This window comes from Malania oleifera, chromosome 3, assembly GCF_029873635.1.
Source record: "Malania oleifera isolate guangnan ecotype guangnan chromosome 3, ASM2987363v1, whole genome shotgun sequence".
NCBI classification, from domain to species: Eukaryota; Viridiplantae; Streptophyta; class Magnoliopsida; order Santalales; family Ximeniaceae; genus Malania; species Malania oleifera.
In genome coordinates this window covers 46,318,270-46,343,044 of record NC_080419.1, presented here as the reverse complement: position 1 = coordinate 46,343,044, position 24,775 = coordinate 46,318,270, and the positions used below count along the sequence as shown (strand labels likewise).

At 36.6% G+C, this 24,775-nt stretch overlaps 1 protein-coding gene across 1 annotated transcript; it reads right to left on the bottom strand.

The window, feature by feature from the left end:
• Nucleotides 1-498: 498 nt before the first annotated feature.
• LOC131151781 (uncharacterized) lies at nucleotides 499-24,674 on the bottom strand. The gene is made up of 18 exons (XM_058103197.1): nucleotides 23,741-24,674; nucleotides 22,821-22,931; nucleotides 22,562-22,618; nucleotides 22,296-22,372; nucleotides 22,087-22,186; nucleotides 18,836-18,909; nucleotides 11,277-11,377; nucleotides 11,087-11,190; nucleotides 8,095-8,148; nucleotides 7,951-8,006; nucleotides 7,827-7,865; nucleotides 5,817-5,958; nucleotides 5,283-5,467; nucleotides 4,773-4,840; nucleotides 4,604-4,676; nucleotides 4,007-4,068; nucleotides 2,296-3,589; nucleotides 499-1,093 (listed from the first exon to the last, which is right to left on the bottom strand). Exons 1-18 carry the CDS (start codon nucleotides 23,819-23,821, stop codon nucleotides 838-840), a joined length of 2,934 nt encoding a protein of 977 aa, XP_057959180.1. The 5' UTR covers nucleotides 23,822-24,674; the 3' UTR covers nucleotides 499-837.
• Nucleotides 24,675-24,775: the final 101 nt, after the last annotated feature.

Below are 24,775 nucleotides of genomic sequence, written 5' to 3'. Positions count from 1 at the left end.
GTGTGAATAAGTAGTGTTTGATTTATACTTGAATAGATACTTATTTCATAAACTATTTTTTTCTTTTATTTTTTATTTTTTAAAATACTTATCTAAAAAGGTAATTTTAATAAGCAATCTCATACTACTTTCATATAAATACTTTAAATTAAGTATTTATTTTTTAAAAGTACTCTTGTATAAGTAATTCCAAACAATCCCTTAATCAAATCTACCTTGTCTGCAAAAGAATAGAAACACTGCCGACTGCAGCATTTGATCCATTAAAAATTGCCAAATGAGAAGTGACACCAGGAGTTGGGATCTAATACTATGTATTACTTGTTAGGCAAGAAGAGTCCCGAAAATTATGGCAGAAATTTTCAGAGTCGCACTGGAAATAGAAAAATTCCATAGCCAAACACGGCATTTCACTTCATGTACATTAATTTGCAGCAGGATGTCTGAGAAAGGCTGCCAAAATTTTTACACGGCCCACCAAATAAAATTTCAGAGAAGTTTTGTGCAGAATGCAACCATAAAATTATGTTGAATTTGAATAAAATGTAATACAAATTTATATTGAAATTTGTTCAAATTCATCCAAATCCAAACCTAAGGTCCGGAATTCATACTTCCACATCACTTAATTATGAGTTAATCTTGAGGAAACAGTAGTCCATATATTAAGTAATAAATTAGATTTAGGTGAGTCCAATTCAAGGATGACAAATATCACCCTGCTGTTGCAGCCCACTCCTGTTTTATCCTCTTGGCCACCCCCACCCCCTCCAAAAAAGAGAAAAAAATATTCTTCCAAGTCCAGCATGCATCTCATCCTAACACCAAGCAGCAAAATCAGCATGCGCAATGAAACACGGAATTGCGAAAGCACTTTCCTCTCTTGGCTATTTTTCTGACACCAGTTTCGTTGTGTGTTGCACTTACAGGCGACGTGCGAATTCTGTCCATTATGTTGATCTTAGGAGCCTCCAGGATTGTCTTGGGAAGGGACAGCGCCCACTGCATTCCCCAGATTGCAAGCGGTCTCATGTACATTAGGGATCGGAAGTGCCCGTCAATTGTCCAAGCCTCTGGTGTCTGGAACCAATATCTGCACATCATGTATTACTCTGCTCCTCAGTTTTTGTATTTGCATAACAGCAATCATAAAGACAAAAACACCTAAAATGAACCATAATAAGTGACAACAGAAAAATGCGCTCACATTCTCGACAACAAGAGGAGAATGATTTTAAAAGCTGCTGCTGCTGTTGGCCTTACTGACTAGCAAACAGTGTCATCAACTCATGCAAAAATTTCTCAAGCTAGGTTAACGCCAAGAGAACAAATCTCTCAGCATGTTCAATGCATTAAACAAGTTAACCAAGAATAAAACATGTTTCAGGAATGCTTAAATCATATCACCTAACAGTAGCACATGAATTCTCGGCCAGAATCCTAACAAAAAAATGCTTGTAGTGCTTCATTTTCATCCACAAAATATTAATAAAGGCTGGATATAGAAAGCATTCCTGCTGTACAATTTTGGCTGAGCTTTCTTGCTTTTAGTTATTTGATAAATAGAGCACTACAATATAATTTTTCCATTTTTTTCTTCTCATACTTTTCTTATTATAGTTTTTAAAACAAAAACTATTTTTCCAATAGTCTCCATCTTCCAGTGTGTGGGAGAGATAACAATCAATCTAGATGTTTCTAAACATCTAGATGTTTGGCCTGGCCAAAAAAGAAAAAAAATCAATCTAGATGTTTCACACGACACATCAGAACCTTGCAAGCTCGAGGCCAGTGCTTCTTGCTCACACCTAATGCCCTACTTCTGCAACCGCACTCATCACATGCTCTCCTTAGAGCATTAACAATGGGCAAAAAATACTAATCTCTCCTGAGATTCAGCAAAAAGACATGAACCTCGCCTGAGATTTCAACAATTCCCATAGACTTAGTTAAGTTTGGAAAAAAGAGACAGACCACCCTTGAGGTTTTGAGAATCCCACGAATCTATCTTAACACTTGATTTTTGGGGCACTTATTTTCCTCTTTGGACTGGTCTGTTTGCCAAAATTTCAGGAGAGGTCCAAACGAAGTCCATGAAAATTTGAAATCTCTCCTCAGGAGAGATAAATGTCTTTTGACCTAATATTATTTGTGTTGAAATTTTTTTTAATGTATGTTTCACTAGTTTTGCATCCAAGGCACCCTAAAGAGTAACATATCAGTGAATAATACAAGGAACAAGTACACAAAAAAGGAGCATTTTCAATAATTAATAAATGTAATTGCGTAACATACCCATATCCCTCTTCTGACCAGCCTGCGATAAAAATACCCTCAGCCGTAGTAAAAGCTTGTTCCTCCATCCCAGCATGAATCATTGTAGCTGAAAGACCATAAGTAACACCCGCCCAAATTTCACGTGACTGCATGCAAGTCTCATCCACCTTTCCGTTGGGATGCATTCCATTCACAGCACCCATCCTTCCTCCTCTAACCTTCATAACATTGAAATCATAGATTTTCTGTAGAGCACTTTTGATTTTGAAATCATCAAAAAGGGAAGGCAAGCCTGAGGATGCTGTATACCATTGCCCTGCCAGTTGATCAGCTTGAATAGATCTACTGTTACTACTTGACCCGCTGTCATAGTTAAAATAAGAACCATTCCATAGTTTTTCTTCAAATTTAGATTTAGCCCTCAAGAATTTGCTTTTGAATCTTTCAGCAAAGACCTGGTCACCTAGTTGAGCAGCCATTGCAGCTGCAGCTTGAAGTGCAGCCACCCACAAGCAGCCACAGTAAGCACTTATGCCATGAACTGTCCAAGTATCATAAGTTTGATCAGGGAACCCATCATTCTCAATTAGGCAATCGTTGTCTCTATCAAATTGTTCCATATAATTAATTGCAGCACAGACAGCAGGCCACACATCAGCTCCAAAAGACATATCCCGTGTTGCAGCAAAATCCCTATACACCTGAAGCACAAACTTCGGATTCAGATCCTTCCACACACTTGTATCATGTATGTTATATGCATTCATTTCATGCCATGGATCATGTGTTCCAAGATCATGAGGAACAGCTCCACGGACTTTCCGTATTCCACTATTTCCTTCAGTCAAAAATTTCACTTTTCTTCCATCTTCTGATAAGACAGCTTTTGCAAAATCACGCTGAATATTGAGTTCAATTTTGGGAAACAGCTCAAGAAGTGCAAAAGATGCATAGAAGTGTACATCATAGGTACACCACATAATATATTCCACTCCTTCCAAATATAGAAATCTACCCACATCATCGCCATCATTTTTTGAATCTGTTAATGTATAGAGATGTTGAGACTGATTGTCATCTCCCTTCAGAGGACTCACCATCTCATTTCTATGTGCATCTGTCCTTGGAATACTTTTATCCTCATTCTCCATAGCATTGCAATCACAATAACCATAATCTCTAACAATAGTATGGTCTACCACTGGATCTTGCCTGCGGTTTACTTTGGCTTTGGTTACTTCAACATTTGTGTTTTCTACATCTGTCACTTGATGACAGTTATCTCCCCCATCAGAAGCTGGAGGAAAAGAATCTGTATAGAAAAATCCAAATCAGTCATGATGCCTTAGAAGCCTTTGGACCAAAATGTACATAATGATGGAACACAGAGAAAGAACACAAAAATCCCCACAAAGAAAACAGAATGGAACTAGTGAAATAGCAAACAATAATTCATACGGCCTTGTAAACCATTTTTCATCTATTTTTCTGCTCAACAATAATAATAAAAGCCCAACACGTAGTACCCCTATAAATGCCTTCACCATGCTACGATGGCTGTAGACTAGAACTAGACAGTGTAAGTCAAAATCTCCAAATCATTCTGCCATCAGACATCTGAGAATGAGATGTCATTTAGGGCTGAAATTTAACACGTGAAGCAAGTACTTGTTTATTCACAATTTACCAACATGCAAGGCAAGCAGATGAATTAAGTATGAATGATTACCAATCCAAACTGTTCCGCCAGCAACTAAAAAGTAGAGCTCGTTAAACAATGTGAATTTGTACCTGCAAGTATTATACGGATCATTATAAGTTTACAGCTAGAGACAGTAATAGTCAAATTTTGTTCCCATTTGAGGAGATTTCAACATCGTCATAGGCAAGGACCATTTGAATCTGTTCAACTGGATAACATTTAGCCTGGATAAACTGCCCTAAAAGCATAACTATGCAATATAAGTGGTAAGAACTGAAGAGATAGACTCTCAACTATCAGTGTCTGACACAACCATTAGGTTGTAAGAAACGAGATGTAAATTGTTCTACAGTTAATAAGAATAAGGGCAAGTTTTTAATGCTTAAAATAAACAAAGAAGCACCACAGCAAGAGAGGCAAAAGTAGGGGTGTTTTTTAAAGTTAGAAAGCAACATTTGTGTGCGTGCGTGCGTGTGTGTATGTGTGAAACTTTCATTTTCAGAAATTTCAGCAACTAAAATTGAGCTCAATGGAATTTCTCCTTAAGCCCGGCATGACTAGCACCCATTTATAGCCTTGATTGCACAACAGTTTCGAAATCATACTAGCCACATCATATGTTACCATTCAGGAAGCCGGTCATCGTCGAGGATAGGATTTTGCCATTTCTCAATCTCTTCCTCCCACCGCTTATAATCTGATCAAAATTTCAGATAACATGAGACCTTATATGCAGTTAATCATAATGCACACAATAGCCAACATAATGAAAAATATAACTAGTTACGAGTACTTTTTAGAGCATCATGCACCAAGTTCAGAGCGGCTCTTTCAGAAGTTCCATAGTATTTTGTGTACCTCCTGCAACAACACACACACACACTAAGCAGACATTCACCAAAATTACAACTATCAACATGAAAGATGCAATGCACATTTAACCACTGTTATCACATGTGCAACAATAGGAGTACTCATACTGTAGCACAAAGAAATATATAACAAGGAAATCCTGGACACATAATCCCAACAATAACTTAAGTGCCAGTATTCGCAAATATTTTTCTTGGAGATCCAAATATAAAACAACTGTCTCATTACACCACTAACTTCAGAATGAAAATAACTTTTAAGAAAGAACATGAAAAAATATTTTTAAAAATGAAGAAATGAGTCATAGAGTTAGTAAACACAGTACTTCATAGGGGGCATTATTGATCTATATTCAGTGTTCAAGTGTGGTTAATCCACACATACTGAAGGCCTAGAGCAGGCATCATTTTTTTTTTTAAATGAAGATTACCTGTGATATGAACTTCCTTTTAAAAATTTTATTTTTGGGGACGACCAAGCAACAGCGAATGCAACAGTGCACTTTCCATGGGGTTCCACCCATGCTGAAGCTGAGACTGCACCACAAAGCGTTTCCCCAGGCGATGAAGGCATGCTTGGTCCAGAATTGAAGTTCTCCTGATCAAAATGCCCATCCTGGAAAAGCATACAGGTTAATTATAAGGATCTGCACAATGTCCGACTGTAGATGCCTGGTAACCAAATTAGGAATGATTATCATATAAATAAAGAGAATATATATCACATATAAACTCACAATAACTTGGCCAAACTCACTAAGTTGGCAATAGAGGTTCATTTCTCTATGTTTTTGCCTACACAAAAAAGGTTTATTCTCCAATATTTTTTGCTTCATCTCTACATCATTTATCTTGCCATATCTGGGAAGCCCAAGATTCTAAACATTTGTATCTTTCACCAAAAAAAACATCAAAATTTTTAAAAGGGAGGGAAAAGGCAATCACAGAACACCAGGAACAGTTACCTGGACCATTTTACACCACATATCCTTTGCAGTAACTTGACTTCCTTCAGATAGTCCAAAACATGGCAGAACAGTCACATTCACATTCTGAGTTTCACATGCAGCTATAGCAAAGGTGACAGGAGGTTTCTCTTTTGCGGTCCTGCAAAATTTGCAAGATTATTAGAAGCGCTTGTACTCCCCCAACATAAACCTCACAAATTCAGTCAGAATGTCAATATCAATGTTTAATGAAAAAATGTTGTTAAAAAGCTCTTCAGAAAAGATCAGCAGAACCAACTCCTTCCAGGTACTGAGAAAACTAAGAAAGCAGCTGCAACAACAACTAGTGCAAGTTTGCCAAGTAATTACAGGGCCATATAATCTTTCAGCAGCAAGCACATTTCCAGGTAATGTGCCTACATGTAGTGTGTATGACTGTTAAAAACATGATTTTTATAAAAAATACAATATTTTGACATACATAAAACATGTATAGGTCTTTCACTATGTCATGACACTAGCCCAACTTTTAGCCAGCATAAGCATCAATGATCAAGCTAAATGCTAAAGATTAAGTTATTTGGCCTATCCAAGCCCTTAAGAGTATAATTTTTCTCATGTGTTAGACATGGGACTGCAAACCCACTAATTTGTTGTTTAGGTTAATCAAGCCAGCAAACAGACTGAACCACCACCCACCTTGTTTGTTCACCTTACCAGCCCAATACTTGTTCCAGAGTCCTTCTCCCCCTTTTGCTGCAACCAGGTGTAGGTCCTGCTTCACCCTTTATCCCAGACATACCTAGTGTCCTGTCCTGGCCGATGTCATCACATTCTAGTAGACTGCCTGGCTTACTTCACCAAGCTGTCATCAGTTATGAAGTGTGCACGATATCACATATGTGGTCTCCTGCTTTAGGACCCAAAATGTGTGTTGCCTCCTAATCTGGTAGATCATGGTTTAGACTTCTGACCTAAGGTTATGGCTGCACTCCCATAGAGTTTAATTGTAGCTACAAGTCCTAACAAAACTAGGTAAGGCCTATAATCATCATCTTCTTTTCTTTTCTAACATCTCACAGCTTCAGTTTCTTTGCTGAATTATGCCACATATAAAACTTCTAAAAATCAACACAAGTAAACCCCATGTCACCATCTAAAAGCCCTATTCAACATATTTCTTGACACTAACTTGAGGTAGTACTGATTTTACTTCCAAGGAGTGCAAACTAAGTTCAAGACCCCTTAACAAAGAGAAATTTGAAGTCTAGCATACAGACTTTTTGGCACTCTTAAAGATTTCCAATCAACATGCTCAACTTTAAAATTTTGAACAGGTTTTCATTTTAACAATTTATACATCCCATATCTTTATCTATGCAATCAGTTTCCAACATTATATCCTTTTAGGAAACCTCCTGTCTGTATTCCCCTAATTAAGACAAGTTAAAAAATCATGTCATCACTCATCAGTAATTCATCGTGGCTAATCTTCAGTCTTTTCAAATTACTGTGTACAGTGCTTATCGGTTGCCTTGGAAAGGAAACTAGGCTCTGCAGTAAATATTGAATCAAAAACATGATACAATTGTTTGGACTAGGTGATTGGATTCCAATTTCTTAATCTGTTAAAGATCTGAATAAGATAAATCACTACCAAGGAACAAACATGGAAATATTGCCAATCTAACCCATTAAGGAACAATGGAAATAGTATGAATTATATAATTTAAATGCAGTTGGATTGGATTACTTCAGGCTTCCAAATTAGGTATCCAAAAGCATCCAAATTCAGGAACTTTTTAGATTTTCTAAAATCTTGATAGCAGACAGGAGCGGATCAGGATTTCCTCCAACTGACCCGAATTGAATCAAACTCCGGTCTATGCCAAATTTGGTCCATTGAAAAGCCAAAGGATGGGGTGCTCAAAACACTTTGCCATCAATTTCACCTATTGAACATTGAAATGACCCAAGGAAATCTGCAAACCAACCGTCATATATAGTTATTAAGGTTTGGTGACTTGCTTGTGATGTAGAAGAACGCCAGAGACTCCATCTTCGCCTCTATCAAAGAGAGAAACTTGAAATCAAAATTTGAACATAATAGGTGTATGCATTAAACAAAGAACAGAAAATTGCACATTCTTACATAAATGGTTCATTTACATGATCTCCTGAGAGGTGTGAGATCCCTCCAATTGAGTTCTGTGCAAAACAGACAATGATGACTGAGTATCAAGCACTGGTAAATCCTAGTCAATATTACACAGGATCTCATAATAAAAAAAATTACCGCCCATGTGAAGAGAAGGCTGACTTTTGCCCTTTCCTTCCCGGTGTTCACTAACTACAACAGGAGCAAGAGTCTAGTAAGAAAATAATGAAAAATCAGGGGGAAGAAATGACAAAGAAGCTCATCAAATAGATAGCCTTCCTGGGGTGATATACGCTATATTGAGACAGGATTAAAAATAATTCATTAGAATATGAATTTAAAAGCTCCCCAAGGAAGGAAAAAAAAAAAACTCATGTTGATGCCTCCTGCATGTCCAATGAACTATGTTAAGGGGCCATTTGATATTATTGTAAATTATGAAAAACAAACACCAGAAATAAGAACTAAAAATCAAAAATAAAAACTAAAACCAAAGTGAGCAAAATGCTTGGTTTAAGATTCCTAAAACTAAAAAAAATTAAAACTCGATTAAGTAAATGCTCATTTTTGTCCTGGAATGAAAAAAATGAAAAATATGTATAAAATAACAAAAATATAAAATAAAATATTGTAAAAATACAAATAATTTTAGCTATTTTATTAATTATTGAATTTAAACACTCATTTTTTAGTGCTACAAGAACAATCTAATTGTACTCACCAATTGAATTATAGTAAAATAATATTTTAAATGCCTTCTATTATTTTCAAAATTTATCAAAAATTTATTTATGTTTATATTTTAATTATATTTTAAATTCACATGGTCATTTTATTTTATTTTGATTCAAACGTATGCATATAATGAATGATTTAATCCACAAAAGTTAATTCTATATATTAAAATACTCTAGCAACTTGTTGCCTAAACAATTGAAAACCATAAAATTTGGATTTTCAATTTTAACAAAAACAGTTGAAATCCACCAACAGGAACAATAAACCAGTAACATAAACAAATGTGTTGCCATTATCTATCTATTTTTCATTTTGCAGCAACAAAAATAGAGAAGTAGAAAACGAAAACGATACCAAACAGCCCTTAAGTTGCAGCATTCAATCATCAACATACAATCATATGGTTTTATTCCTCTTAAGCAAAATTTTTTCATACTAACTAACAGAATCATATATATATATATTATGCTAAAAAAAAATTGTAATCAGTGTTCGTCAACCAGTTGTATAAAGAGAATTTATAAGAAAAAACCTTAGAAGTAGGGAACCCAAGCTTTGGAGGTGAATTCTCTTTGGCAGATAGTAATTAAAAGTAAATATGGTTTGCATATTAATGGATAGGCTGCTAATTGGGGCGTTAGAGATTCTTCCGTGAATCCTTGGAGGTTCATTTCTCCGGTTTATTCTTCTTTTCTTCCATTCACTAAATTTCAATTAAGAAGAGGTAACCCTATTAAGTTTTGGGAAGATCCTTCGGTTGGGAGTGGAGGGGTCAGCTTTATTTTCATCTTTTGCTTCATTAAATCCTCTTTCTTCCTGACATAATGATGTGACTTCCTCTTTTCTTACTTTGGAGAGGGATTCTTTTTCTTGGGATGTTCACTTTAGCAGGAATTTGATTGATCGGAGGAGTTGCCTTCTTTACTCATTTTATTGGCCAATTACCATATTTCCAGTAGAAGAGTTTGGGTTCTGGATTCTTCAGGGGAGTATTCTAGTAAATCTTTCTTTTCTCTTCTTGCTAAGGTTACTTCAATTTTTTCCCTCTCTATCAGGGTGTTTGGGAGGTTAAAGTTCCTTCTGAAATTAGGCTTTTATTAGGCTGGTGGTCCTCAATAGAGTTAACACCAACAATCTGATACCAAGTTGGAGTCCTAAATCTTTGTTGCTGGACGTGTTATCTGTGTTAATAGATCATAGGATATGTCTCACTTATTTATTCACTATTCTTTTGCTTGGAACTCGTTGAATTCGCTTTTTGGGCTGTTTGGAGAATCATAGTGATGTAGGACAAGAAGCAAAACCTTGGGAAGATCCTTACTGGAGAATAATTAAGAAAAATTAAGAAAAATTGGGTTAAGGGATTGCTGGGTTTAAATTAGTAGTTGATTATGTGTGTTTAGTAGTAATTAGTATAGAATCATGTGTATCCAGGGGTTGTTTGTAATATTTGTGTAAAGTAGGGGTATATTTGTACTGTAATATAGTTTTAAGGGATGTAGAGAGGCTTTCTTATAAACAATGTGTGAAAGCCATGTTGTAGACAGTTGTTGATGAACTTGAATTGAATTGAAAGTGAGTTCCCCCACCCCCTGGCGGTATCTCCTCCCTTCCCCTTCTTCTCTTCTAATTTCTCCATGGCTGCAGAACCTTGATGCTGGCCCCGCATAACATAGGTTAGTTCTTATTCAGTGGAAGCTCTTTTGTCCATTTCTTTTGCTGGCTATGGGAGAAATAAGGATGTCAAAAGGCTGCGAAGATGTGCACTTGGGGCCGTGTTGTGGGATAGTTGGTTGGAAAGAAACGCTTGAGTTTTTAAAGGGAAGAGATTATCAGTGGGGTTTATTTAGGACATGATCCGATACTCGGCTTCTCTTCAGGCTAATAGTACTGGCTGTTTTAAAGGGGGGGTTGCTGTTCTCAAGATGCTGTCAGAGATTGGAATGCTTCATTTAAGTTGTTTTTCCCTTCTTTTTTTCCCCTTTTGTTCTGTTTGAGGTATGGTTCTCCTTTTTGCATCTTTTTTCTTATACTTCTCAATAAATTTTTTTTCCTATCGAATAAAAAGGGCAGGACTTCCAGGAAATGAAATGAGTCGTAAGGACTCACTGCTGTCTGCACCAGCTCACTGCTGTATTTAATGAGTCGTAAGAACTTGAATAGAATTTTGGTAAGAGAAGTCATAAGCAAAACATTGTTCTTGCAGGACAAGAAGATGAAGCTTTACACATGCACACAACTACTAGGCCTAGAAGCCAGATCATTCATGGTGATACACAAGCACATGAACCAGAAACTTGCAGGTCCCAGAAATAAAATTTAAAAAATGATAAGCAATTCATGAGTCTATGGAAAAATATCCATATTTTTCATTAGAGTTAAATATACATACCGTGTAAACAAAAACAGCAGTAGGAAGACTGCTTTCTCTATAATTATGTGGTATAAATGGTGATATTTGGCGGCAAGACACTTTAAGCTCTGGATCTGGTTCACCTGGAGAAAAAAAGTACCATCATTAAAAGAACATGCTGGTGGGTACTAACATGTTTTGCAAACTAAAAGAATCAAGATGGAAATACCATCATAAATTGTCCATGCCCTGGGAAAGAGAGCATGGTATGTGGAATGCTGTCCACTCAAATTCCAGCCCCATGAAGAAATACCCTGATCACCAGATTTCCTGAAAGAGAATAATACAAAACTAACTAACGATCTGCATCATCAGTAGCCAACATTCAACAAATTTTAACTTCACACCACCAACAGCATTCAATATTGCTTACTTCCTATTGCTGCTTTGGAAATCCCAAAAGTTTCAGGAATAGTACTCCATGCACATAAAAAATAGTCAGCAAGCTATATCATCCTTAGAATTAAGAAATGTGAAGTAAAATCCAATACTTTCTCTCAGGACTGCAAAATTCCTAAATGCTACAGATGGAACTGCACGGTACTGTTTTCCAAAACCCCAAAAAAAGAGGAAACAAATCTCGTCAACTTTAACTACTTGGTAAGGACATAAAAATATAAAGAGCTGATGCTAGTTGATGCTATTGCATCATGACAATCACCATTATCGTCATGGCTTGAGAGATTGTTGTGCAATCGGCTACAGTACACCCACAAGGTTCATAATCAAAGAAAAGCTCAAAGTCCCCCTTAATTGAATCCAATTAGATGTAGCAAGGTGTATTATTCTGAATTATGATCCCAATTATAACAGAAGGGTGTTATTTGACAGCCATTTTCATCATGTCTTGAGAAATCATTGTGCAATTGGCTACAGTACACTTACAAGGTGCATAATCAAAGAAAAGCTCAAAGTCCCCCTTAGTTGAATCCAATTAGATGTAGCAAGGTGTATTAATCTGGATTATGATCCCAATTATAACAAAAGGGTGTTATTTGACAGCTTAATGATTCAGGATTCTGAAGCCTCAAATAGAGTGCAAGTTGAAGGCTTCTAGAGCAAATTAAGACCTGTTGTTAAAAGAGCATCCGATTTTCTATTTTTAATGTGCAAGCAACTAGCAATATATTCATACTCAAAATTTTTTTTTGAAAGTGTAGATCATCTTTGACTGTTAGTTGATTATGTTTCGCCTCTTCCTCATAGAAAGACAATTAAACAATTCCCAATCGGGGCCATTTGTTTCGTAGTGACTGAGGGGATCGAAAACCAAGAAGTGAGTTAAACTTTCTTTCTACATTTTCCCATGCTTGAAGGACATTCCAAGCCTAATTCAATATTTCTTATCTTTAGTGATGAGAGAGATCTGTTGGCCTAACAAGGCTTACGACTCTTATTTTGATGATAACAAATGAAGATTGATTTAACATGTGTTGTTAAAGTGATGATGTTTCAGGAATGCTTAAAGACAAAGTTCAAAAGAAAGAATAGCAATAAAAGTTCAAGATCACTAAGGACTAAAAAGTCACATTCATATTTAAAGTGATCCAAAGGAAGCTCAAACAACACCAAAATGAATAAAGTATGTAAAGCTGACTCAAGCTCAAGTCAAGAGGGGATTCAAAGCAAAATACCATGGAAGACTTGAAAATTAGAATGTTTAAGGCTTTAAGACAAATGATGTAAGTACTTCATATTGAAATATCACATGGAAATATTTTGAAGCTCTTTCGGGGTTATTGTGGCCTTAAGAAACTTTATTTTAAAAACCCCGTAAAAAGTTTTATTAGTAATCAAAGTAAGAAAGCAAAGAGTTTTTGAAAACTAAACTGAAAAACCAGATTTTTAACTGCCCAGATGACTGAAGTTTAATCTCAGAAGACTGAAGAATTTCCTCAGACGACTGAAGATTAAGTTTAGTCTACTGAAGAATTTCCTAATGAATTCCTCCTCAAACGACTGAATTGTGTCACCCCAGTCGACTGACCCTGTTTTCAGTTATATTTTCAGTATTTTAAAGAATTTCAAAAGACTGAACCTGATGCTTCAGTCAACTGAACACTGTTAACGATTATAATTTTTAAATCTTTTAAATTTCAAACTTAAGTTTCTTGTGCCCCAAATTTCATAAAAACTTGGGAAATACACCAAGTAATCTTGGGCAACACAAAAATACCTTTATGAGCCGATAAATACATGTTTTATCAAATCATACCATACCAAGTAATTATAAATTTGCTCAAAAGCTGAAAGCCCTCTTGCTCTCTCAAAGATCTCTCTTGCTCACTTTTGCAAATCTGAATTGCTAAAGAATTCTGAAGTACTGAATCATCCTTCTCTAAGTTCTAAACTTCTAAATCGCTGATTCTCATTTAAAGAAGAAATTTGGTGAAATCACTCTTGAGCTTCAATTCTATTTCCTTTGATATTTTATATTGAAGTATATAGTGCTTTCAATTGTACTAATTTGCTCTTTTGAGAGTGTCATTGTACACCAGATTGTCTATTATCTTTCTTGTAGTTGTTGACGATTCAACAATTGTTTGGATCGTTGGACCAAGCATGGAGTATCGCTTGGAGAGGGAGCTCTACCCTTAAGGAGGGATTTGTAAATGTTTGCTCTACCCGGAAAAGAGTGCTATAGTGGAAACCTTAGGTAGTATTGGCCTAAGGCGAGGACATAAGATGAGAAAAAGTCGGACCTCGTAAAAATCTTGGTCTCACTCTTACCCTTCTCTTTACTTTCAGCATATATATATATATATATATATATTATGTGGTGTGTATGCAAAGTGCAGGTTGCTGAAAATCAAAAACCGTGATTAAGAAGACTCTTAACTTAAGAAAGTACGTTTAATTAAACTTTTGCGGAAACCCAAAAGGGAGTACGTTGTTTAATCGTTTGTGGAAATCTTAGTTGAGAGAGGACAAGCAAATTTCATTCATTACAGGGCTTGAAACAAACACATATTCATAGGGCTACAAACGAACTCTACCTTGAGTTTTCGCTAAAGCTGAAAAGTGCTACATCTTATATCTTGATTGAGTATATTGTGTTTGATTGGATTGTTTGGTTATTGTTTACTTGTGTTGATATTAAGTGTGATTGTGGATTAATTAAACAAACTAAATTTTTGTTGAGTGTTGCTAAGGGTTAAAGAATTCTTAAAAGGAATTAAAAGAAAATTTTAATAACCCAATTCACCCCCCCCCCCCCTCTTGGGACTACACCTCGACTTTCAAAATCAAAATTTTATTTTGAATAAAATAGCAGCCTTTGGCATTTCTTCGGGTTGTATATCTCTTTGGTGGAATCCATTGAGTGCTGAGGTATTTTCTTTGTCTTGCACCTCTAGGGTGGTGATTTTTTGTACATGTAAGAATGAGCTTTTCCTTTTCATCTTCACTTATGCTATCTTCAATTCCCCACCTCACCTAGCATCAAGTAAGTATCAGAGCTTTGGAAAAAAGTTCTTGTAGGTGTTCTGAACTTTGGTTCAATGGCTCCAAAGAAGAACAAGGGTGTTGTTGAAACTTGAAACTTCTACTATGAGAAATCAACATGATTTTGACGAGGAATTGAGGAATAAGTGCAGTAGCTTCAACGTGTAGAGAACTTTGAGGCTCTAGAATGAGATCAAGAACTTCTTGCCTTTGAGCGTGCCATTTCAGCAGATGGACATGATGATGTCCATCCTTTCTATTGTGGTAGAAGCCATGCATCTAGACAAGATATCGGTAAGGACAATCCAGCCTATAGAAACCATCAATTTCAGTAAAATTTTCAACATGAAAGTAGAAATTCCTGAGTTCAAAGGAAAAAAGTAATTTGATGACTTCAAGAAGAAACATTCCCTAACAGCACATAGCAAGAACTAACAACTCAGGAGGCAGAGATCACAAATGCATCAACGAAGCTGAAATGGAATCCCACCAAGCATAAAAGACACACAGTACAAGAAGAAACATCATCCCCAAATCCCTATGACCAGAAATTTGCATCTAGAAAGCCCAAAATTGACCGTTTCTCAAGCTAGCAACAAGACAATATGAAATCAGATAATTCTGATGCTTCATTTTAGGACATTGTTGATATGAACATCCCATCTCACCATGTTTGAAACATTCCAACCATAGTAGTCAAAGCCTAGATGCAAGGCGCAGTGGGGCGATGAGGATAGCGCCTCATCAGGGTTGAGTCGAGGCAACCTTCAAGAGGTGCATGTAGGCGCAGTGATGCACACTGAGGCTCCAGATACAGTGAGTCATGCCTGAGATATCTGACCTTTTAACTTCATTTTTTTTAACCTTTAAAAAAAAAAAAAACATAGCCAGACTTGAACCAGCCCTAGCCCTAGCCAGAGGCTTTGACTCAAACCAGCAGGTACAGCCTTCGTCTTCGAGCCTTTGAACCAACATGAAACCAGCAGTCCACACTTTGTCTTCATGTCTTTGAGCCTTCACCAGCAAGAGAACCATCGCAGGAGCCCTTCATCTTCGAGGTTCGAGCCTTCAAACCAGCACAATCTTCGACCTCAAGCCTTCGAACCAGCATGAAACGCCTTCATCTTCAAGCCTTCACCAGCAAGAGAGCCTTCGCAAGAGCCCTTTGTCTTCAAGGTTCAAGCCTTCAAGACCTTCGTCTTCGAGCCTTCCGCCAGCAAGAGAGCCTTCGCCAGAGCCTTTGAACAAGAGGGAGGCCTCAAGCCATTGAGTTGTCATCGCCAGTCTTCGTCATTCGTCACGCTGCTTCAAACTAGTAAGTCTTCTTCTTCTTTAGTATTTTGCTACTGTTGTTGCCTTCTTCTTCTTTGGCTTCTTCTTTTTCAGTTCTTGTTCTGCTTCAGCTTCTTCTTCTTCGTGTTCCTCAGGGCTCAGTATTTTGCTGCTACTGCTTGCTGGTGGCTGCCCTACTGTTGGCAAGTTATGGATTAACTTGCATTAAGCCACTATGTTGATGCTTTTGGGCCTTCGGCCAGGCAATTTCATTTCTTTCTAATTTGAAGCTTGCTTGAACCCTTGCATGTGTAATTACTTATGCTCAACTATGTTTGTTTCACTTGGAACTTGGTACTTGGTTGTCATAATTTCTGTGTGTTTATGTTTTGGTATTGAATATTTGGCATTTTAAATTATAATATTCCTATTGATGTGTTTTTCATATATCAATTACCCATCAAATAGGAATTGTACACAATTTTAATAATTGTGTGCCTCACCTTCCTTCGCCTCGGCTCCAAGTACCCTTTGCGCCTCAATGCGCCTTGCACGTTTGACTACAATGATTCCAACCCTTGCTTATCATCTTCTTTGGCTCAATTAACTTGGTTTGAATAGGAGTGGTCATCGGTCTAAGCTCAGGCCTCAGGGCTGTTCATCAACCTTCTTCTAGCAGTCCTTTGTGTAGGCAATACCCTTTTTCACATCCTCAACATGGGAACACGCCTAATCAACGGTTTCAAAATGGTGATGTAATTCAATTCAAGTCCCCCACCAAAGTACAAATAATTTGTTGCCGCACATTTTCCTCAAATTGACACCTCATAACAAGCTTATAAAACACGTGCACGTAGGCATCCACATTTTTCCCACATTGAATGAGGACACAATCTTGAATATAATTCCAAGCCGTAGTTGGCATGGATATTTTCCAATCATAACACCCTTTCCATTCCATCAAATCCACATGTCCTTCTGACCAGTTCTTGGGCCTCAATATACGCAATGTTATTTCACCAGGTACTAGCACACCCATTGAGGCAAGTTATAGTTCAATTTACCTTGCTCTCATTCCTAACTCCTCTATGAACAAAAATGTGTTCCGCTAAGCTCAAGTTCAAATCAATCAGACAAATAATATAATTCACCCTTGTTAAAATTAGGCATATTAATCTTTTATACCAATCGGGCTAAGCACAATGGCAGAAGGTGTCTGGAGTGATCTCTAAGCGATAGTCCCACCATAAGAATAGCAGATCTGGAAGCATGGTGATTCATATATCCATTTTGTTTGGAAATAAAGTCCAGGCAAGCTAATACAGCTGTTAATTTGCAATTAAGATCACAACATCCTTGGTGTTTTATCCTAGAGATACAGCCATTTATTCTACAATATTATGTATATAGTCCATCAAATCTGTCACATCCCCTCTATATGACCATGAACTGATCATTGGTGATCTTTCTTGTAAAAATATACTGGCAGGTTTCATGAAAGAGAGAGTTGGAAGATAGTTTATGGGCTTGGTTTCATGTCATGAAATATATTGGTAGTGGATGCTGGTTCGGTAATGGGAAAAAAGATGTCAGGATGGTTGAGTCTTTGGCAAGAGAAGTAGCCAGCACAACTGACAAAATAAAACTTGGGGTAAAACTGAGACGATCCAAGTTCTGCAATGGGGCAATGGGAAGATTTCACAATGACAAGTTACTCAACTGAATGCCTGTGCTGCTAGTTGAAATAAGGGTAGAAGCCTCAGATTACTGCTACATTCTGATGACAGCTGTGAAGAGATGTAACTACTGATAATGATTGGAGGAGGTTGGGCTGCATGATCTTAATTTCATCAGATTTGTTATTAATTGTGGAAGAGGATAGCTGACAGAGATGGGGGCTTCATTTAAAAAGAATTGCCAGTTAGGGACAAAGACTGTGATGCCAAATGATGATGGTGTTACTGGCAATAGTCGCTGTGGCAACATGTATAATGATGACAGCAGTGGCGCAGCAGCAACTTAGCTCTGATATCCAGAAAATGCAGGATACACATGTCCAAGACACAAAAGGGGAAAGAACCTAAACTCGATTTCTTAATTCTTCAAATTCAAAATCGAATCCCAAGTGATTTAAAGTCAACATAAATAACAAAACTCCATAATCTAATTCCCAAACGAGGCAAATATTGACCTAACAGTAGGGTGTAACGCATAAACTTGAAGGTCATAGGTTCAAGTCAGGGAACCAAGGTCTTAAATTTCAATTTTGAGTAAAATTTCGATGCTTCAGAAGTACAAAAATTTCAATGGCAATTTCAATTTCAATTTTATAAATTGACAGAAATTAGTTGCAAAACATGGAATTCTTTCATGAAAATATAGAAATGGTTAATAGGCATTATAAACTTTGTTTTCAATGAAAACATAAGAAAATTAAGGAAGAACTTTCGCTTTATGTTTTAAATCTCACACTTGAATTCAAGGAAATTTCATTCTGTATTTAAAATCTTGACAGCTAATGGTGAAAATGATAAGATGATGAAGACACAAGCTCCCCAAAGAGGGGCAAAATCACTGTTCCACAAAAAAGCCAAACAAATTGTTTCAACTCCGGAAGAATAAGGAAATGCAAGAACAAAGATGAAAGTTCATGCTCATCGTTTAATTGAACTAACCAAGTCAAATGCCTGAATAGGATATTGAAAATCTCCTAAATACCCAGACCAACCAAAACTAGAAACCAGGATAAGCAACCTCAAAAAAGAGAGGCAGGAGGCAAGCTAATTTCAGTTGTATAAGTCAGCAAGCTATTGCAACGAGTTGTCCTACTTTGCCCTCTTTCTATTTCCTGCAGAAGGAATATCCCCCTTTTGTCTCAACAAATTCCCCATACCATGTAACAAATTTTAAGAATCATGAGTGACCAACTTGAAATAAGCAGTTTTGCCTCATCATAAATCATGAGATAATAGTATAACACAAAGAATATGTTTTTTTGGGTTATCCTCTTACCCTAAGCCTTCATGCTGACCAGGGGCTAAAACTGATGCATAATTTTTGCTTCCTCCATCTCTAGATATAAAGATCTGCACAACCAAAAGAGTAAGTCAAACTATCAAACATGAATGTTATAAGCTTCTAAAACAGTACATAGTGCATAAGTATAAAATAAATCCTTACTTGTCACTAGCATCCCACCCCCCCCCCCCCCCCAACCCCAACCCACACTCCAAAAGGGAAAAAAAAAAAATCTGAATACAGTAATTAGATGAAATATAAGTTGGCACTTGGTCGTACACTTTTAGTTGAATCACAAAAGGGAACAACCTATATAACTATTTCTCTTAATGCAGCTGAGTGCAATGTAATTGATATAACTGTCAAAGGCAGAATAAGCAACCAAACTGGTTTACTTTACATAGACAGCATGGCAGAATGTTCACAAATTTTGAGGTTCCTGTCAATGAGAAAAGTCATGGGCCAACCCCAAAAAAATGCTTGCAGTAACTATGATGGAGATTATGCACACAAAAAAAAAAAACAAATTTATGATTTAGCTGTAAGCTGTTGGACACTCCTTGATATCGCACTCGTTGCGCTTTTTGTGTGATGCTTGATTGTACACTAGTAAACTCTGCCTCTGTTTACTTCAAAATCGTAAACAGTAACAAGGATATTACACCAAGGAACCTTCCACAAAATCACCAATCATCATTGTTTTGAACTTCTGCAATTTTACTCACTATGGTTTTTCCAATCAAGAAACATACTCATATATAAAGGACACCTCTAACTCCAACAAATCCCCTCTGAGGGGTTTGATAAGAGTTCCTTTGGTATTCACATGTGCATGTGCCCCACCCCCCAAAAAAAAATTACCGTTTTCCATAGTTTAAAAACCCAGACTCATTGGAGGTTTCCCCCCTCACTTCTTTTTAAGGGTTTGTTGGGAAGCAAAAATGATGCTAATAGGTTTTGCCATTGTTCTGTTTTTGTTGTGTTTTGAGGAAAATATTTGGAAAGGAATGCCTGTGGTTTTAATGAATGCTAATTGAATTTGAGTTGCTTTGGGTTAGAATCACATTTTTTGTGCCACTCTGGGTTGGCCAGCAGTTAGATCAGTGTGTCAATAATTTTGATATACTTCAAATATTTTTAGTTATCTTTTATATATTTTATTTAAAAAAAAAAAAACAACAACAACAAAAAAGCCTTAGTCCCACTAAGAGGGGTCGGCTATATGAACTTTTATATATTTTATTATGTTTTTTTTTTTCCTACACTCTACACACATGCACATATTTGCTTTGTGGAAAAAACTAAAGACTTGATATATTTTTTAATGATTAAGCTAGAGATTTTCCATTTTCAATCAATAGTTAAATGTATGTTGTTTGAGTCATTATTTTATTTTTTTGTGCATGCCTTAAATGTTTGTACATGAATAGTGTTTTTTAATTACCATTAAAATAAATGTGCAACAAAATATCATGATACAGAAAACATTACAATACGCATAACTAATATTTTTATTTATCCTTTTTTATTATTATTAGAAGTTACTACAGCTTCAAACCTCAAGCATGTGATCTCCAGAACCTTCTTTAGATGTGTGCAATCCAAGATCATCCCTTGGGGTAATTTCTTGGTTTAAAAGGGGCTGTTTGGTAGCATGTAAAAAATTATGGAAATGAAAACCAGAAACCAAAAATGCAAATCAGCAACGAAAGCTAAAAAAACTGAAAACTAGCAACTTGTTTAGTATTTTCAAAACTAAACAAATTAAAAATCTGATTGAATTTATGTTCATTTTTGTTCTTGAACTAAATAAAAAAATTTAAATATTATTAAAATAATAAAATACAAAAGAACACAAATTTAAAAATATAATAATAAAAATAGAAATTAAGTATAATTATTTTATTTTATAATAATATTTTAAAACTAAAACTGCACACTACAAGAACAATCCTAGAGTGCATGGCAATTGAAAAATAGTCAAAATATTTTTTGAATGATTTCTATTATTTTTTCAAATTTTTAGAAATTTTATGGATATTTTTATTTTAATTATACTTTAAATTCACATGGTCAATTGATGTTAATTTTAATTAAAAATTTTGTGTAGAATGAATAATTTAACCTCAATTTTGGATACTAAAGTATTGTATGATAACATGCTGCCACAAGAACTAAAAACCATAAAATTTGGTTTCCAAATTTTTGGCAAAACTAATAACAGACATAAACAGCTAGCAACGAAACAAACACATTGTCATAACCTGTTCTTTACTGTACAGAAATGATACCAAACACCCCATAAATATTTTATTGCCTAGTCTCCTGCACGAAACTTGCAGGGGTAGAAATTAGAATCAAGAAAGCTGAGGGAAGTGGAAGTAGATTCCTGTTTTCTATGGTAACCCAGGTTCACCACATTTTCAGGATCATGCCATAGCCCGGACCTGGCCAGTCAAACTGAGTTCAACCAGCTGGGTTGATAAGAGATTTAGAACAATTTTGTTATCAGCTTTGACGCACAAGTAGATAAGACAAAAATATCTATACAATGCATGCAAGGCACCCATTTACTTGCATCCACAAATTCTCCACATGTTCCTCTGGCAGTGTAGATCAAAGATTAGGGCAATGTCAGTTTATCTGCACTTGAGATGAAATCCTAACTGTTCATTATTTTGATAAGTAGAGAGTGGGTGATTCCAACTAGATTATATTAAAAGGAAGCAGGGAATTAGTTGGAGTTGTCGGCACTATCTAAGGTGGCACTTTTTTGGGCAGATAATATTGCAGAATAAAATCCTTGTACTGTGACATTCAAAAAATAGAAAGTGGTTGGTGTCAAATAATTGTGTTGTCAATATATTTAAAATAATGGCGTACACTTGTACGTCAAGTTCAACAAATTAATCTGCTTTTGGCAATAAAACCTACGAATTTTTTTTGCTGCATAAAATATTGAATTTATACAAATTTAGATAAGAGTCCTTGAGTTTGAAGGTTGTGCTAGTTTTCTACTTGCAAATTAGAAACTCAAATTTCCTTCAACTCTTTTCTTGGGAGTGGGACTCCTTAAATAACAGAAATATTTGGATGCTTCAATTTGAAAGCTTAAAACAATAAAATACAACATTGAATTCAATAAACACTCATAAAAACATGCCATATCCATGTAACACATTCTAAAAAAACTTTAAAAGGTCGGTAGAGGCAACAAAACGATAAAATGAAGAGCAGAGCATTACAGAGAACTGATTGGCCATTATAGGAGAAGCTTCACGAATACCAGGGATAATTTGCCAATGCCTGAACTCACCCCTGAAGCCTCGAGATATACTGCCACTTCTGTTACAGAATAAACATTGACATTCCACCTCATTAATATGTGTGTGTGAGTGTGTGTGTGTTTTACAATAGAGAAAAGAGCTTCAATATCATGTTCACCACAACATACCCCATCCCTCCAAGCGGAACCCCTTGTGATGCTGATGGCTTGCAACTCTCTCGAGTGAAAGGATCAATAGGTGCTTTCTGCAAGGAGCAGGTCAAGCATTTTTCAAGTTTGAAGCATCAAGTGCAGGAAAAAATGGAAATGTAAGATCAAGTTCCAATTATCTTAATTGCAATTAATGATGAAAACATTTATCTTCAACCAAGTTAAAAATGTCAAAAAAGTTCAAATGCACTTCTTGATATAACATAAGGAAATTGGAAAATTACCCTTCCATGAGAGGCCTCCTCCCTAATATAAGACCAAAGTCGAATACCAAGTCGAACCTAAAATCCAAGAGTGAAAACATGGAATGACAGGTGAATATCCGTGTAAAGAGAAAAGGGATGAGAAAAAGAAAAAGGGCGTATATTTGAGAATGTAACATATAACCATATAAAAAGGACTTTTTTTCTGTTTTTAAAGGAATAACAGGATTTCTAAGTCATCTGAGTTGGTGAAAATATTTTAAAAGGGGAAGCATCATACCATCCTTATGGCTTCCATAAATGTAACACTGAACTCTTTCAGAATATTCGCATGGCTGTTTAGTCTCCTTCTCCATGCTTGCTCTGGTGGGGCAGCACTATCAAAATCAAGCTGCAGACAAGCATCAAGGGCGAAAAACTCAGTCCAAGTACCACAAATTTCATAATTAAATGAAATGAAAGCTATATTTAAAAAAAAAAACCAAAAAACCAAAAGCAAAACACACACACACAAACACACAAAATCAAAATATTGTCTCCCACAGATTTGTGAAGATTGATTTTAGCATCAAATTCATAGAATAAACCAGCCAAAAAAACTACAAAACTCATTTGTAATAGCATATACGTTAAATCACTGCTTCTAGTTATCAGTCTAACGGTTGAGATCTAAATTAAGCCACATATATCAAAGCTTAATAACAGTCCTATATCCAAAGCGAGCCAAGATAGCGCGGTGGCAAGTATCAGGCATTAGCTGGGGGCAAATAAATAACACTCCCACAACACCTAACTAAATGAGAATGGACGAAGGACTGGGACCGTGATTTAAAAGACGCAATATAACAACATTTGGGAATGTTGTAAAATCACGATTGTGCTTGATTGGGTAAATTCGTCCCCCAGAATTAGAATCCGAGCCGACAATTCCAATTCCACTGTTTGGTCTCTTCAGATACTAAGGAATTCGGTGTTGATCTCGAAATCTTAAACCTCAAATCTCGAAAAACAAAATTTTGAAATTCCACAGGATTAGAACTCCTAACCTAATACAATCCTGCACAAACAGGAACAGCCCAGGCGAAGTTCCAACACGGAAGCATTTAAGTGTAAAAATGGCATGAGAAACCTTGTCGAATCGAATTAAGCTACACAAAACCACGCCTACAAATCAAGAACTCGGTAAGGAAAAAAGCGTACCAACTGCAAAGTCGCCCGAGCGACGTACTCGTCCGGCGGCCACGAATTCTTTCTACAATGGAATAAATTAGCGGCCACCATGTCGACTAATTCTCAGGCTCAATAAGAACCTATACACAATCCAAAACTCTGTCGACCGTAAAACGAACACAACCCAACACTTGAAAACCCCTCAAAACCATATATAACCGAAATTCCTCCAGCTCCAACCAACCACCAAAACACAGATGATAAACTAACTTCCCTCTAAAGATCTTCGATCCCAATCTAATCCAGTCCAATGCTCGGATTTTGCTTTGTCTTCACAATTACAAAGCTTCAAAGCACACTCATCTGTATGTGTGTGCGTATGTGTACACACACATATACGTATGATTCTGGCAACGTCCTCGAGCAATCAATCTTCGAAGACTGATCGCGACGGATCAAATGCTTGAAGCTGGAATGCTAACGTTGAAGCTGGAATCTCCGAATTGTGAGAGAGAGAGAGAGAGAGAGAGAGAGAGAGAGAAGTAGAGGAAGAAGAGAGTAGGGTCCCCGCGGGGGGGGGGGGGGGGGGGAGTAAAATTCGATCAGAAATGTGGAGACTCAGAGCGGAGTGAATGTGAAGGTGGGGAGAGGGATTGAGAGGAAGGCAGCTGATGGTGCAGGGGCTTATCGTAGGCGTGGCAAGCAGAGAGTAGCCGGCTGTAACGAGATCCGGCTGAAAGTGGACCACCGTCCCCCGCCTGGCAGTTCTTGCGTATTTTTGTAGACTCAAAGGGTGAAAGAGAGAGAGTGTGTGTGTGTGTGTGTTGGGCGCGTAGGAATAGAGGATGAGTGGGATGGGACCCGATGGAGCGTTGATTTAGTTCGGCATTGGCGGCCGTCTATTTTAGGCCCGACTCCGGAGAGAGAAGGGAAGAGGGGGTGTGCCATTTTGCACGAGGCGTAGACAAATCAAAAGAGAAGACACAAAAGCAAAAACAAGAAAAACAAAGACAAAAACACAGAAAAGAATTTGCTGAATCAAAAGAGCGCACCAACTCCATATCT